Raw genomic sequence first — 17,585 nt, 5'->3', positions numbered from 1 at the left:
TCATGTTTAAGCCCCCTTCTTTACAACTTTTATGTAAATGACTTCGACGAATGTCTGGCAAATTCATGCACGATAAGACAACTTGCAGACGACAGTGTAATCTCTGTTACAGGAGCCAAAGCTGCCGATTAGCAAGGACCATTGCAAGATACCTTGGACAGTTTGTCTGCTTGGGCTTTACAGCTAGGTATTGAATTCTCTCCGGAGAACACTGAGATAGTAGTTTTTTCTAGGCAGTATGAACCTGCTCAGCTTCAAACACAATTAATGGGTAAAACGATTTCTCAGGTTTTGGTACACAAATATCTTGGTATCTGGTTCGACTCTAACTGGGGTTGTCACGTGAGGTATCTGATGAAAAAATGTCAACAAAGAGTGAATTTTCTTCGTACAATAACCGGACAATGGTGGGGAGCCCATCCAGGAGACCTTATAAGGCTTTACCAAACAACGATATTGTCTGTTATTGAATACGGGTGTTTCTGCTTCCGCTCCGCAGCAAACACACATATCTGATCAAACTGGAGCGAATACAATATCGTTGTTTGCGTATCGCCTTAGGTTGCATGCAGTCGACCCATACGATAAGTTTGAAGGTCTTAGCTGGAGTACTACCATTGAAAAACCGCTTCTGGAGCCTGTCTTCTCGTATTCTTATCAAATGTGAGGTCTTGAACCGTCCCGTGATTGAAAATCTTGAAAGGTTAATCGAACTTAATTCTCCAACCCGTTTTATGACATTGTATTTCCATCACATGTCCCAAAATATTAACCCTTCTTCGAATATTCCAAATCGTGTCGACTTATCAAATACTTCTGATTCTACTGTGTTTTTCGATACATCCCTGATAGAAGAAACTCGTGGAATCCCGGATCATTTACGCGTGCAGCGGATCCCCAAAATTTTTTCCAATAAATATCGAAACATCAACTGCAACAATATGTTCTACACTGACGGATCACTTCTTGATGGGTCCACTGGCTTCGGTATTTTCAATAACAATTTAACCGTCTCCCATAAACTCGATAATCCTGCTTCTGTTTACGTCGCAGAATTAGCTGCAATTCAGTACACCCTAGGGATTATCGAAAAAATGCCCAAGGACCATTATTTCATCTTTACGGACAGTCTCAGTTCCATTGAGGCTCTCCGATCGATGAAAGATGTTAAGCACTCTCCGTATTTCCTGGGGAAAATACGGGAACATCTGAGTGCTTCATCCGAAAAATCGTTTCAGATTACCTTAGCGTGGGTCCTTTCTCACTGCTCGATACCGGGCAATGAGAAAGCGGACTCTTTGGCGAAGGTGGGCGCAACAAACGGTGATATTTATGAAAGACCAATTGCCTTTAATGAATTTTTCGCACTTGTACGTCAGAATACGATCATCAGTTGGCAAAATTCTTGAACCAGAGGGGAACTGGGAAGGTGGTTACATTCCATAATCCCCAAGGTGTCGACGAACCCGTGGTTCAAGGGGTTGGATGTAGGTCGGGATGTGCCTGTGGTGAGGGTTATCACGACATAGAGCATGTGGTTTGGTCATGCCCTGTACACCGTGACGCCAGGTCTAAATTAATAGCTTCCCTGCAGGCCGAAAGTAGGCAGCCGGCTGTTCCTGTTCGTGATGTCTTGGCGAGCCGTGACCTATCCTACATGTCCCTTATATACGTTTTCCTGAAATCCATCCACGCCCCAGTTTAAACCTATTCCCTTCCGCCTACATCCAACCAAACGACAAGAACACGTTAAGACCCCGGATCCGGAAACAGCAACTGGACCCGCACGATACTCTCAGGTCCCGAGGAAGAACCCAATATGCCAGTCCGTAATATCTTGGCCCAGCAGCGGAACATATTCAATATGCTGCTTACCTATGGCGATGGAAAACCATCAAACAAGAAATCAGTGCTTTTAATGCAAAACATTCTAGCTTTAAGTTAGATTTAGTTTCAGCTCGTAGTCGGCAGCGAGGATAAAAAATTTGATTTTAGTTATTAAGATACTTTAGAAAGTAAGCTACCAGATATAATTGGCGCCGTTAAACATTAAATTGTATTTGTGCCGTGTCAAATAAATTATAGATGAAGAAAAAAAATTCAATTCCCGTCGAGTTTCCATTCCGGTTTGTTTACATAAAATATCATTCATTGATCATTCCGCAGGAATGACGTCATCGCCGGTTGAAGTCTCCAAAGGATGCCGTGCTGCCAGAAACGATAAGATGGATTCGGATTAGAGACTGATCGTTTGTGGTAAGGCAATGTGATGTATGTACGTTGCGGCCGAATGTATGGATATGGATATGTATGAATGCGTGTCATCGGAACCGAATGTTGTGTATTCGGAGTCTTGCATAATACTGGGGTTTCAGATTTTAACCACCAGGGTGATAAAATTGAATTCCTTAGGGAATATTTTTATTATTTACCAAATTGTGCGAGAGACATTCTTTGGTTCCTCTCAAACGTCTCAGTATGGGAGATGCTTTTGAGATGAACAGGGACAGAAAAACATGGTCCAGAATGTTGACGATGACGTGGGATGGGTGCCAGACGGAGTGCGTGAATGTGTGATTGGATATGCATGAGGGAACGAATAAAAGTTGGTGTGGTTGAATGAGAAGCAATGTTCTAGAGTTAATTCAAAATGTGAGTCGAATTGCAAATGGCGATTGAAATTAAAGGGTATGTATGAAAGAGAGAATAGAATGAGTGGTTCGGAAATTAACTCTAGCTCAGGTATCGAGTGTTGGCACCGTAAGAACACGAAAGTTGGACAGTCGATGAAAAAAACCCGACAATCGTTCCCCTGCGAGTCAGAATTGTACAAAATTAGTACTGGGACTTGCAGTATTTTGGGAAGATGAGTTGTCTTGAAGAATGGATTAGAATTGGATTTCAAGTTCAGGCCTTGAATGGGTCAGATGATAGCTGACTGCTTCTCGCTTTGCGAATGCTTTCAGAATTAGCACTTCACACCAATACCAAACAATTTCAACGATTCGGAACTCCGGTCGATTAGTTTTTGGAATTGTTTGCTTGTAAATTACGGAAGGAATGACAGGGATAGCATATTTTGTACATATTTATTTATTTATTTGTTTATTTATTTATTTATTAATTTATTTATTTGTTCATTAACTTATTCATTCCCCGTTTATTATTGTTATCGGTGTTAGGTGTTAGGTTAGTAAAAAAAATTGTTGTCAATTTTTTTCCACTCGGTGTGGGCGAGATTGTAACCTGTGCGGTTGCAATTTCAGCATCGAGTGGAAAATTTATCTAATTTCGGGTAACGCTGCAAGAGCGTGTTCACGTAAAAATAACCCTTATTTTGGGTACTTTTGCGAGGGAGTGTATTAGTGAAAATTACCCGTATTTGAACACCCCCGCAGCAGCGTGTACCCAGAATGACAGTTCTCACCACTTGCGCTGGATATCGTTCACGTAAATTTGTTTAAATTCGTTCGTTTTTTCGTTTGTGAACGATATTGTCGCGTTTAGTAGGGCCTATAATTTTTTATTTATATTTGTGAATTAATGTTTAGGGTTAGATAGGCCGGAATTTCCCTCTAGCTGTGGGAAAGTGGTGTGCTGAATGCTGACTCCGACGTCACGGCGGGTTTGTTGTGGTCGGCAACAGAGGCATCCATCGTGGGAAGAGGCAGTTGAGCCTCGACCACGTTTTTGTCTCGCAAAAAGCGAAGGTTGTGCCGCTTTGTGTTGTGTAAGTTCAACTAAGGTTGCTTCGTTGGCCCGTGGATAGTGTGCTGCTGGTGTGTGTTGCTCGCCGGATTGGTAAGCAGTGTTCGCTACCCCGGCTAATCGACAAGGAGCGGAAAACCACACCACCGAAGTCTGCTGTAGGAGCAGCATCCAACACATCAGCCCCGCCGAAGTTAGCTGCTGGAGCAGCTTGGACACAAACCACCCCAGGAGTGCTCACAGAGGAAGACAGGAATAAATCGCGATAAGTTTTTGTTTCATTTATTTGTTGTTTTCTTTCTTTCTGTGTTCTAGCAAAAGTCCGAAATCCGATAGAGGTACACGCCGCCCTGTAACATAGGGTCTGCTGGGCAAAACAAAGCCACCCGAAAAGTAGCCAACTGCCTTCTGCAGTTGGTTATATTAGTGTGTAGGGTAACCCCCACTAATAACACACACACACACCCACACAGTCACAGACACACACACACACACAGACACACAAACTACTCACACAAACACACTACTCACACACACACACTACTCACACACACACTACTCACGCACACACACACTACTCACGCACACACACACACACACACACACTACTCACACACACACTACTCACACGTTACTCAGACACACACGCTTAATATACGACACTACACCTACACAATCGGCAGCACCCAAACGGCTTCCAAGTCTTCCAATGGTCCCTTCCAACGGCTTCCAATAATCCCCAGTGCCGTTCACGTCCAATTTCGGGCTATACTCCAACAACGATATCTGAATTAGATTGCCACTGGTTAGGTCCAACTCAGATCGAAGGGAAGCCGAACTGTTCGCCTTGACGGTCGACCAGGGAATGATCTTCTCTCAACACGGAATGTCCTTTTATAGCGTCTCTCAGTGTGGGAACTTGGGTGATTGCGGGAATAACCAATCACGTGGAAGCATCTCTGCTTTCTTTCTTCGTCGCTTACGTTGGGTGATTAATGCGATGCCAATTGGCTGGCATTGCTAGCCAGTGACTGAATGCGTGAAATCATTTCGTCTATGTATTTGAAGTCTGCGTTAGGGATATATACCAATTGTATGAAAAATGTATGTGGATATTCGACCTTCAAACTTTTCCGCAATTTTCAAGGAGTAATAAGAAAATGGTAACTGAAATTATCATGTTATACAAATCTTGTATATTTTAGCTTTCCAACGGTATATTAATTATTAAAATCGGAACAGTTGTTCGAGCGCTATTAGCATCTAAAACCTTCCATTCCGCCAACCAAAAACGTTGCATGTTTAATCCAGTTTTCACAGAATGTACCTTAGTATAGTGAAGAAAGACGTAGTTCCACGTCAAAAAAATCGATTGTCTGTAGATTGATCCAAGATCGACCAATCCAGTTTGAACAGCATTCGCGCTGTCTATCAAGTCAGTTATCCGTCCTCCTCTTTGTGGCGTGTTACGGTACAGAAGCATTCGTGCTAGCTGCGCTGATCATTTAGATTTGAATCGGCAGCGACCTATTGGCGGTTTTAAGAGGCAACGCTATTCGCTTCTACGTGTTGACGAGGGTGTCTACAATCATTATATTATTACGGCCCGCCAGGGTTGTAACTGAGTTATTACAACTTTAATTAAAATTACTACTAGTAGGACAAAAAATTAAATTATTTATTAATTAGAATATATTTTTTCCATTTGCAGCCAGGTGATTTTATTCACACAACAGGAGATACTCATGTATATCTTAACCATGTGCAGGCTTTGGAACAACAATTGGATCGAGCAGTTATGCCATTCCCAACTATTCACTTCCAACGAACAGTGAAATCAATCGAAAATTTTCGATTCGAAGACTTCGAACTTCGTGGCTACAACCCACAGCCATCAATAAAAATGGAAATGGCTGTTTGATTTAAAAATTAAATAGAATTTCTATGGTTTATCATATGTCTTCATAATCGTCAATATACATTGTTCATGAATAAATCATTATATCCATTGTTTGCTTAATATATACCACTTTTCCTTTCTAGCACTGTAGACGGTCAAAACGAATTCGACGTTAGGGAGATGCGCAATTCGAAAGCTTGCTATATTTTTTATATTGTAGCATATTATGTTATATATACATTGTTATATTGTATTAGAGATGGTCGGGTTTGATGTTTCTCAAACCCGTACCCGACCCGAAACCCGACCATCCCTATATTGTATTCGGAAAGACTATATTTTTCTACTAATTGTAGAATGTTAGTTGATCTCGAGAGTGCACAGTGGTCCAGAAAGACAATTTAGGCGGACATGAGCTTTTCGATGCAATTTTGAGGTTTAAGAGATATAGTTGCTTCTGAGAAGTTGTTTATTATGCATTAGGTTGAAAATTGGAGTTGTCGACTAGCGACATTCGATTTTTCTCTCATACCGTACAGTATACCTAACGTCGGAAGTAATGCGCTGTATAGCAAATCAGATGCGCTATACAGCGCACTACTTTCGACGTTAAGTATAATGTACGGTATGAGTCGACAACTCCAATTTTCAACTTAATACATAATATTATAGTTGGGACCTTATTTTGGTATCAACGTAAAATAGGGTGGTCCTAAAATCAGCGAATTAGAAACTTTTTATAGCAAAGTTGCTTAGAATTTCTTCTGCTACAACTTTGTCGAAGGACGCGTAAAATTATCTTTTTAAATAAAAAAGTTAGTGTTTCTAGTTCGCTTAGGACCACCCTATTTTACGTTGATACCAAAACAAGGTCCCAACTATAATAAACAACTTCTCAGAAGCAACTATATCTCTTAAATCTCAAAATTGCATCGAAAAGCTCATGTCCGCCTAAATTGTCTTTCTGGACCACTGTGGAGTGTAGTCGTTTGACAGAATTAAGGTTCAACGAGGGAGTTTTGTTCTTATTATGTTATTACTGAATAGCCATTGGGTGACGTTGAGCGAAGCATCCTGCTCCGGTCTATTACGTTTGGCAAAGGGAGCTTCGTGAAAAAAGTATTGTTACGTAATAAATATTTTATTCCAAAGGCGTTTTATTAGAATGTTCTACGGAGCAGCGTTCAAAATATGTAGAAGGATAACAGGTCGAAAATCAATATGAAATACTTTTTTTTTTTAATTTTTATGATTGAATAGATAATGATGCAATGCAATTGTTAATATTTTCTTTATTCACACGGAAACTACTGGAGCCTAAAATGGTAACATAACACTGGTAAACACAGGTTATAATTTAGAGCTCAAACTCCAAAAAATTAAAGATTGTAGCGTATAGCGTTTGACATTTTTTGTGAATTCTGGTACCCCTAGAAAGATATAACTTTTTCAGAGACTTAAATGAGTTTTCCCGTAAGCGGCCTTCTGACGCGCTTCTGCAGGGCACCAAAAATCACAGGAATGGTTGAAAAACTTTATTTTTTTAGTTAACTTGTTATTGGTTTAGGGCATTTTTTTGCTTATGTCGACCAGTGTAATTTTGTCATGGACAGTGCAATTTGCAACAAAAGAAGTAAGATCGCCAAAATCGATAGCGCCTTCAAATTCATGAAATGGTGTTGATCATAAAGAGATGCAGTCGAAGTCCCATCAACATCAGATGACAAATCAGCCATCATATCTTGAGATGATGTTGATTTCAATCAAACTCAGAAGCGTTGGACTGGTTGTGTGCGAGGGAATGTGCTATGAGTTATAACATCGAGTACAACATTGCTTGTGTTTGCTGTAGATACGAAAATCTCGCCGTTCCTTTTATTTTCGAACGGAAGGCTTATATATAAATTTACATCTTTTTTTTGGATAAAAACCAGATCCACTGTGTCAACCTAAGAAGCGCCGAGCAACCGAGCAAAACAATAGAAACAACTTGACCGACATTGACGTTTTTGTATCAGGTTTGATGTTTTTGTATTTTCGATGTTATACTCTGTCAAATGTACAGCGAGGGATATGAAAGGACATTCCCTCGGTTGTGACACTTGTGTGCTGCATCAACCGAAACAGCTAAATAAGTACGATTTCTGTATCTTGCGATAGTTGAAGTTAACCAATATTTCATGAAAATCGTACGAGAAGTCATTTCAAAATTTTGAGTAAAACCTAGGGATACCATCTGGTCAGAGGTACAAATCAGGACATCTACTTTTTCGGCACAAACTTGATCCAAATTATTTTTATTCTGGTTCAAACTGGTGGTATGTGATTCGCACTTCAAAATGCTATTTGGTTGTTAATTTATTCAACATGTATCTCGAACGATCCAATTCTATCAAGCAACTTTGAAGTTTTAGGAATTTGTATGTCCCCAAAGAATTCAGCACACGTAAACTGTTTAAAATTAAATATAAAAATTGTCAAATGTTTAACACTATTCACTTTACTCAGGCTTAACTAAAGAAATAACTTACGCAGTGAGCGTTGTGTGGTCAGGTATCGAGATTTATCAGAATTATTCACATTATTGAACATGTATCAAGATAGACAGGTTTAATATCTGATCTCCCAGATATTTCAATTCTGCATTATAGATTTTTCCTGATTTTGGGACCGATTACAAGAAACGAGGCGAGCAATTTGCTGACGAGTAAAATGTTGCATTAGGAAACGTGAGTGAAACTTGGCTGGTGACAGCTGAGTGGAGCAGTTTCGCAGACGAGCTACTAGTCCGAGATCCAGCCGACTCACCATCTGTTATATCTAAATTGGTCAGGCGAGTAACTCACTGCTCACCTCGTTGACTGTAATAGGCCCCTTTATTTCTTTAGCCCGCAAAACGGTCATCACTTCAAATTTTACAAGTTTACCTCATAAAATGTTACTTTAAGAATTTTATCGGAGAAAAATGTCCTTTTGTTTTTATTTTTACCAGCGACGAATTCGAACTGGCAACCAGAAATGAAAAAAAAAAAAAAAATACTGGGCAATCTCCAACAATTTCTAATATTAGGCACGTTTCTGTTAAAAACTTACCGACTTGTGCCTTGAAATATGAGCTTGGTGATTGAAGATAATTGCATGTCTTATGAAAATCAGGACAAATGCTAGAATATGAAAAATAAATCAGGACGCCCAAATATGATCTCAAAATCAAGACATGTCCTGCTAAATCAGGACGGATGGTATCCCTAGTAAAACCGGTCAACTATCTCCAACTTTGGAAACATTATGCACTCAATAGAATGTAAAAAAATATATTTTTTTTGTCAAATGTACAGCGAGGGATATGAAAAGGTATTCCCTTGGTTGTGACACTTGTGTGCATCAACCAAAACAGCTAAATAAGTCCGATTTCTGTATCTTGCGATAGTTGAAGTTAACCAATATTTCATGAAAATCGTACGCGAAGTCATTTCAAAATTTTGAGTAAAACCGGTCAACTATCTCTAACTTTAGACACATTATGCACTCAACAGAATCACAGAACCGATATGCAACTTAGAACAAAACTCAGCAGCAAATCGGTGTCCAAGCTCTTGCATTTATTTTTCGCTGTTCCATCCTACATTGATTTTACAGTGCATCGTTCAAACAGTTCGCTTCAATAGTTTGAACATGCACCAAAAAAATATTTTTTTGCTTCAATGACCAGGCAAAAAGGTGATCTTGAATAGTTGAATCTATCAAAATCAAGTTAAGACAGGACCGCATTCAAGAGATCTTTAAAGCGGCAATTCAGTAACAATTCACAATCAACGTCAATAGAACAAATCAAACTAAAAATATTTCAACCATTCAAACATTTTTTAACAATTTTTTTTTGGATTGTACACCTCGCGACTGCTGAACCTATTTTAACCTGTTAGTTGATATACTTGAATATCTTCTTTGGACTTGGAAACCGAATTTCACGAACAACGACAATATTTTTTTTTCTCGTACCGTTTTTATACCTAACATTGCAAGTAATGCATATCAGACGCGGTATGCTACTGCTTACGACAATAGGTAAAAGCAAAGCAAAGCCTTGGTGCTACATCCCTTATCGGAACTTGACCTTCTGTTATTTTACACAGACCTCGCAGCCAACTGTTCAATGTACAGGACAATTGCGGGGCTAGCGCTACGATCCTACTGACACTAACAGTCTCTCCCGAGCCGGGACTCGAACCTACGACGACTGTCTTGTTAGGCCAGCATCGTACCTCAAGACCAGCTGGAAGGTCTACGGCATTAGGTACAATGTAGAAAAATGATTGTCGTTAGTCAAGATATTCAGTTTTCAACTTGGGCAACAATGAAATTCATTAAAAATATATCTACATAAAAACCGTTGCACCTATGCGGGTGGTACTGTACGATTATCATGAAAAGGCACCCTCGCTATACCAGTACCGGGGAGAACAAAGTATTCTCTCTGCGAAAAGCGGCAAGAGCACATACAGTCCTTTTATTGAAGGAATTTCGAGTGTAAAATGCATCATCTCCACCGCTAGATGTCGATACTAAAAATAAAGAGATTTTGTCTCATTTTTGGTTTTTCACTTGAACAGATATGATAGAATGTAAAAAATAATATTTTTTTTTCGTGAAGTCACATGAAAGCTTGAACAAAATGCACAAGATTTTTTTCAAAGCAGGAGAGAAGAGAAAGACCTCTGCCATGACGAGTGCGGCACGGCGCGAACTGCGGCGAAACAGTTCGGGATCTGCTCTGACGCGCGTGAGTCTTCATTGCCGATATTCTTCCCCACCGTGAGAAAAGACGCAGTTCGCGCTGCGCCGCACTCGGCATGACAGAGGCCAAACCCAGCGATAATTGATGAACGGTTCTGCCAGAAGCCTGGTGTTTAGTAAAAATTTCATACAATCCGGTGACACCGTTTACATCTTTTTAAAATTCACTCGCCCCTCGCTATCTTGAAAAGCAATTTTTTATTGTTCTCTCTTGCTTCCGTTTCTAACGATTCGGGTTATTCGCGTTGAAAGAGATTCCGAAGGCTGTTCGCACCTACGTGAACTCTCATATGTGTGAGATGCACGCTAAACTAAATTACATTGTAATATTCTACCTGAGAGCTACCCCTCTCAGTTGACAGCAGTGCTAAAAAGGCCTAATCAAAGCTGACAGAGCATTACACTCCGTTGGCGCCAAACTTCAGCTGCTACCTCAACCGCTACGGGCAGAGCATTGTCTAACGGCAGCCATTGCCTAGTGAAACTTGAAAGAGGTAAGTCACGTCCGCTTATAGTGCGCGATTCATTGAACGGCCATGTTTCCCGTTCCGAGTGATTCCGCTTCGATCGGAGAATTTTACATGGGCGGTCCTGCCAGGAGCTCTTTCAATATTGTCGACAATTCGCACTCACAAAATTTAAATCAAGAAGTGGAATCACTCGGTTCGAGGAAAATAAATGGGTTTTGACCACTTTGCTAGCGGAAAGTGAATCGTAGGGAAATGGACGTGTCGGGACAACCGCCCAGATAGAAAATAACAGGCGCGTCGGGACAACCGCCCAGATAGAAAATAACAGGCGCGTCGGGACAACCGCCCAGATAGAAAAAAATCAGGCGCGTCGGGGCAACCGCCGAATGAAAAGTGGCTGGCGAGTCGAGACAACCGCCAGGATAAAGATCAAGAGGGCGAGTCGGGACAACCGCTTAAAGAAAGAGTAACAGGCGTGTCGGGACAACCGCCGCGAAAAAGTATTTGGCGAGTCGGAACAACCGCCAGGATAAAGATCAAGGGGGCGAGTCGGGACAACCGCCCAGAGAAAGAATAGTAGGCGAGTGAAAACAACCGCCTGGGGAAAATATTAGAGACGTGCGAGCCAACTGCCTGACATGAAGATCAGTCGAATGAAAAATTTTAAGTGTTTTTACTCATATTTTCAGACTAAACCGTCGAGTCGAAATCAATTGGTGCTATTACGCAGTCTACAGCAACCTGAAACTAACAAAAATGTCCGTTGGAGGAAAATACGTTCGCACTCCAAATGCTGGAAGCGATGCTGAAGGTACAGATCACGATATGGATGAGATCGAGGAAGTTGGCAGATTTGTTCGAGCGCCTACATTTTCCGACGATGAATTCGAGAGCTCAGAGAACGGTGATAAACTCGAACATCAATACGATCATTATCGAGTGACCATCGATCCAAATCGCGAAAACGAAGTGCTTAAACAAAAAGTTGCCGACTTGGAAAAGATCATCGCGGAGCTGTCAAAAAGCAAAAAACCACAGGAGCCCAGAATGGAAACCGATCATGCCGAAGCCGAAGAGAGTTGGAATTGTTTTAGCGACCTCTCATCTCCACAATCAGAGAGAAACGCCATGAGTATCAGATGGGACCAGATGAAGCCTTTTCCCAAAGGGGTTCCGGCTAATAAAATGTGGGAAGAGTGGACCAAGTACAGGGAAATTTTGAAATCGGTGCATCTTTATCCAACTTATCTGGTCCAAAGCGACGAACGCAACTCCTCTTCCTCTCAATGGGTGACGAATTGCGCGGCATTGTACGTGCCGCTAAGCTACGTCCGAACCTAAATAACGATAATTGCTACACCACCTTTATTAAAAACATCGAACATCACCTGCGTTCGATGACGGATACGACGGCAGAGCATGACGCTTTTTCGAATATGAAGCAGGCAGCTGACGAATCTGTTGTAGGCTTTCATGCGAGACTCGTTGAGAAAGTGCGCTTGTGCGGGTTCAGCGACCAAGAAAGTTTCGTCAGGGTGCAACTGCTTAAAGGTATGAGAAACCATGAGCTCGCAAAGACCGCTAGAACTCTCGGCTGCGAAACTAATCTCATCGTCCAGGCGGCAACAAGAGACGAAGCATATCAAAAAGAAAGCAACGTAACAACGGAATTCGAAGTGCATAACCTTTCGGTAAACCGCTTGAGTAATGTAAGACAGTCAGCCAAGCGTGATAGTCAAGAAGGTCTATCCACAGGAGATCGATACAAACAACCTCGTAACAATCGCTTACCGCTCAGAAGCCGCCGTGAGCGCTGCTCTCGATGCAACAGAGCAACCCATTGGAACAGAATGTGCCCTGCAACTAACCAGAAATGTAATTCATGTGGTATGCGCGGTCATTTTGCTGCAGCTTGTAGGCAAAGACGTGTTAATATCGTTCAAGATCAAGAAATTTCAAACGACGTTAAAAACGAATCTAAAACAGATGAGGTAAAATGAAACAACCGAAGCTGAAATACATTTTTTTAACTTACAAAGTATTGTGTTCTTTTCATCCCTTTTTTTCTCCTTCCGTTAGTTGAATACGCTATCTATTGAGGATGTATTGGTTGACTGCCATTTAGGCTCGTCGAGTGCAATCAAATTCCTAATCGACTCGGGGGCGGATGTCAATGTCATCGGCGGAACCGACTGGGAACGGTTGAAAAGAGAATATGATTCCGGATTAGTAAAATTACAATCCATTCCGAATCCCACGAACAGGAAGTTGCAAGCGTACGCTACCAGCATCCCAATAAAAATTGACCATTCCTTTAGAGCGGGTATACTTGCTGCTGGGTCTACGCACTCGGTAATAGCTGACTTTCTGGTAATCGTCGACGGCAAACGTTCATTGTTGAGCAGGTCCACAGCAAGTGACTTACAACTTTTATTCGTGGCCTCTCATGTAAGAAACTGTGAGGAGGTCCAGCAAGAACTATTGCCTAAAATGCCTGGTGTGAAAATAAAATTTAGCATTAATAAATCAATTACGCCCGTAAGAAACACCTACTACAACATCCCAGCAACCTACAGAGAAGGAGCTAGACGTCGTCTGGCTGAGATGGAGACTAAAGGTATCATCGAAAGAGTTACGACTGCACCCCAATGGATCAGCGGCATGTCTGCCGTTGCTAAAGGAAAGGATGATTTTCGTTTGGTTGTAAACATGCGAGCACCGAACAGGGCTATCAATCGCGAATACTTCCGGCTACCGACACTCGAAGAAATGAAGACCAAATTGCACGGAGCTAAGTTTTTTACGAAGCTGGACCTAAAAAACGCATTCTATTATCTTGAGCTGAGCAGCGAATCATGTGATATGACGACGTTTCTTGCGGAAAACGGAATGTTCAGGTTCACACGGTTGATGTTTGGTGTCAATTGTGCACCAGAGATCTTCCAAAGAGAAATGTCGCGCATTCTAGAGAGCATCCGTAATAAGATTGTGTATATAGATGACGTTCTAGTTTTCGCAGGCAGCCTGAAAGAGCTACACAAGACGGTAGCTGAGGTGCTGCAAATTCTTCGGGAAAACCACCTTACTTCAAATACCACTAAATGTGAATTCGACAGAACGAGGGTTACATTTTTGGGGCACGAACTGGACCAGAACGGGTTTCACATCGATGAATCGAAGATAGACGCCATTCGGAAATTTCGACGTATGGTGGCCTGGGATTGGTAAGGATGTTGAAGATTGGGTAAACTCCTGCAAGACTTGCGCGATGAACGGTAGACCGGAAAAACCGACACCAATGCGGCGCATATTCGCTCCCAAAACTGTATGGGAGACGATCGCGCTTGATTTCAACGGCCCATACGCAAGGTACGGAGAAATACTGATACTCGTCGTTATTGATTATAGGTCTAGATATGCTATCGCTAGAGTCGTAAAATCCACTAGCTTTGCAAACACAAAAAAGGTTCTTGATGAAGTTTTCGACAGAGAAGGGTTTCCGAAAGCAATTAAAACGGACAATGGACTACCATTCAACAGCGGCGAATATAGGAACTATTGCAGTGAACGGGGAATTCAGACATTATTTTCGACGCCGTTTTACCCACAACAAAACGGTCTTGTGGAAAACTTTATGAAAACGATTAATAAAGCTATGTCTACTGCAGTGGCAAACGAAACAAATTATAACGAGGAGCTCCAAGCAGCGGTCCAAGCGCATAACGCGGCGGCTCATTCTATCACTAAAATGGCCCCAGAGGAAGTTATGTGTGGGAGAAAAATTAAGAGAAGTTTACCATTAGTCTCTCGCGGAAGCGTAAAAATAGACGAACAGCTTCTGAATTCAAGGGATACAGAGGCAAAGCTTTACTCGAAAGCCCATCAGGACAATCGTCGAAAGGCTAGACCATGCAAAATTTGCCCTGGAGACACTGTCATCCTTGAGAGGCATTCTAAATTGAAAGGAGAAACAAGATTCGGCGCCAAACGATGCACCGTCATTCAAGAAAAGAATGGCAATCTGGTTCTAAACGACGAGCACGGTAACTCATTTCGACGCCACGTTTCGCAAACTAAAAAAGTACACGCTTGGCGAACTACAAAACCGGCAAGTTCCAGTTCATCAACAACTCCAATACCCGATACAGCCTATTAACCAGTCGAAATAGTCTCAACACGCCCGTCCAGAGAGAAAAAGGCACCGTCGTACTTAATAGACTTTGCAAGATAAAAAACAAGGAAAATAGTTATGCAAGATACTTAGACCCTGAAAAAACTAAAATAAACATTATAAAATAACAAAATTCTCAAACCTTTGCAACAAGTACACTTCCATATCCTTAACTTCTTTTCTGAGAAAACACCAACATGATACGTCGGTTATTACTTATTTTGGACTGCGTAAGCACACACCATTCGGCCACGGCAGAGTCCCGTAACCCTCCATTCGAAGTAATATTCGACGGTACAGAACATATTTGAAATCACTAATCTCAACCTTTCAACTGTACTATGAAAATAAACAAACTTTTGACCGTGACCTTGACATTTGCTGCACTTGTGTTGGCAAAGCAAAGCTGCCAACATTAGGTGAAAGTCTATGAAAGAAGAGCGCAATCACGCAATGGTGTTTTTATTATTATTCACTGCGTTTGATGAAAGCGACAAAAAATGCGAAAGTTGAACAAACGAGCGAGGAAAAACAAAAGCAAAGCATCAATCAATCAACAGAGGCAACACTGCAGCTGTCAAGAGCCGCCTTGCTTCACGAATACTGCAACAAAACGCTGCTAGAAATAAGAGTAACGCTATTGACATGTCGTTACATAATAAAAGTAACGCTTGCAAGGGGTTTCAGGCAGGCGCTTCCACATAAGGACACTGAGAAAAACGTGTACGTTTAAATCAAGCCACGGATCAATGAATTCTCAAATAAGAAGCGCATTGATATTTTTACTGAGTCAATGTTAATGGAACTTTGCGATCAGGAACATTTTTTTGGAGATGGAGAGGAGATGTGAGATGCACGCTAAACTAAATTACATTGTAATATTCTACCTGAGAGCTACCCCTCTCAGTTGACAGCAGTGCTGAAAAGGCCTAATCAAAGCTGGCAGAGCATTACACTCCGTTGGCGCCAAACTTCAGCTGCTACCTCAACCGCTACGGACAGAGCATTGTCTAACGGCAGCCATTGCCTAACGTTAGCCATTGCCTAGTGAAACTTGAAAGAGGTAAGTCACGTCCGCTTTTAGTGCGCGATTCATTGAACGGCCATGTTTCCCGTTCCGAGTGATTCCGCTTCGATCGGAGAATTTTACAATATGGTTCCAAGCGTCACGCGGTAACAATGAAGATTGATTGTGTAGTTTCCAAAATCGTAGCACTTTATTCGTTGCGAAGTTTAATGTGCTTTAATTTCCTACGGATACAAATTCTCTTTAGATGTAGGATGTGTAGTTATAATAATTTGTGCTTACGGTTAGTTTTAACCTCAATCTTCTTCTAATAATTCGCTATCTGCGCTTGCCACTATTTTATTCTGGATTAGTTTTAATGAATTAATTAGGTTTAAGTTTTGAGTTATATATAATAAGCCTTTTTACCTCACGTTTCAAATCACTAGCTATCACTCAATTGAGATCGTTACGTAACTGTGATGTTTGCTTAAAACTGCAAATTTGGAGGGGGGGACAGGTTGTCCAGCGTTACGTAATTTTAGGGGGGGAGTCATATCGAAAGTTACTTATCGTTACATAGGGGGGGGTCTGAAATCTAGGTTTTTAGCGTTACATAATTTGTGTACGACGCCTAACATCAGGAATACTGAATGTGAAAATTTGTCTGTAAAACACCAATTTTTCGTGTCTGCGTTTTTTCGATTTGCCGTTGAATAAAAGTTTCTTCATATATATTTGCGCAGACATTCTGAAAATTTGTACGAGCGCGTAACCTGTGAGGCAGGTTTTTCAGGGTTTCATGCAGTTTCAAAAATTTTAGTCCTTTTCGTCCTACATTTCATTATTTTGTGAAACAAGAGTCAACATTCGGCCGTGATGAATTGTGTTCGAAATAGTAACCAAAGCCTTAAATCCAGAAAAACGCAAGTTTAATAATCGAAGTTCGTTAACATGATTATTACTTAAATCTTATGAAATTTATTATTTTACGTAAAAATAAATCAAAATCTTATGTAAAACGACGATGAATACAAAAACTGTTTGCGATGAATATTTTTTCAAGTAACGCGATACCGTTCAGTTATAACAATACTCTTTACAAAAAAACGCTTCTTTTTCACTTGGTTAAAATTGACAGTCAGTGACAGTTCATTCTGGTTCATTTTGACACTCATACAGCTTCGTATTCGTTTCTCCCTCCCAGGGTTTAACTAGTTTTAATTCCAAAGTTTAGCAAAGTATTGGTATACTTTGGTTTTCAACTTTATCCCATCAAACTTTATCGCCAAATCACTCCGCTGACGTATCTGATGTCCGCTGTCTAATTCGTCGCTCTCACCACAGTATATTACCACCGGGAGATATACTGCCGTTCTTCTCACACTTAGGGCGCGCTAGTTACGACACCGAGGGGTGCACATTTGACACTCATGCAATTGTCAAAATGTGCGTGATGACAAAAGCAAAAATATTTCCTTCCTTGTCTTTCGCATGCAAAAACCAAACAAATATCAGCAACACCGCCAACGC

At 41.1% G+C, this 17,585-nt stretch overlaps 2 protein-coding genes across 6 annotated transcripts in view; one reads left to right on the top strand and one right to left on the bottom strand.

Annotated features, from left to right (window-relative positions):
• Positions 1-5,710, top strand: part of LOC129718672 (thymidylate synthase) — a 137,113-nt gene extending 131,403 nt beyond the window's left edge. The window contains exon 3 of the mRNA XM_055669686.1: positions 5,420-5,710. Within this exon, the coding sequence (XP_055525661.1) occupies positions 5,420-5,629 (210 nt within the window). The 3' untranslated portion in view covers positions 5,630-5,710. The remainder of the gene's footprint in view (positions 1-5,419) is intronic.
• The window catches only part of LOC129718671 (GATA zinc finger domain-containing protein 14-like), a 33,177-nt gene extending 17,548 nt beyond the window's left edge, over positions 1-15,629 (bottom strand). Inside the window, exons 1-5 of one of the 5 annotated variants that reach the window (XM_055669682.1) lie at positions 15,189-15,629; positions 13,429-13,689; positions 13,161-13,369; positions 12,911-13,067; positions 12,667-12,852 (exon numbers count right to left, since the gene is read on the bottom strand). The gene's annotated coding sequence lies outside the window, so the exon portion shown is untranslated. The remainder of the gene's footprint in view (positions 1-12,666; positions 12,853-12,910; positions 13,068-13,160; positions 13,370-13,428; positions 13,690-15,188) is intronic. The other 4 variants (XM_055669681.1, XM_055669684.1, XM_055669683.1 and 1 more) reach the window with 4 other exon arrangements.
• Positions 15,630-17,585: the final 1,956 nt, after the last annotated feature.

Source organism: Wyeomyia smithii, chromosome 1 (genome assembly GCF_029784165.1).
Source record: "Wyeomyia smithii strain HCP4-BCI-WySm-NY-G18 chromosome 1, ASM2978416v1, whole genome shotgun sequence".
Lineage (NCBI taxonomy): Eukaryota > Metazoa > Arthropoda > Insecta > Diptera > Culicidae > Wyeomyia > Wyeomyia smithii.
Note: the sequence above shows the minus strand (reverse complement) of the source record. Positions and strands in the feature narration are given on the sequence as shown.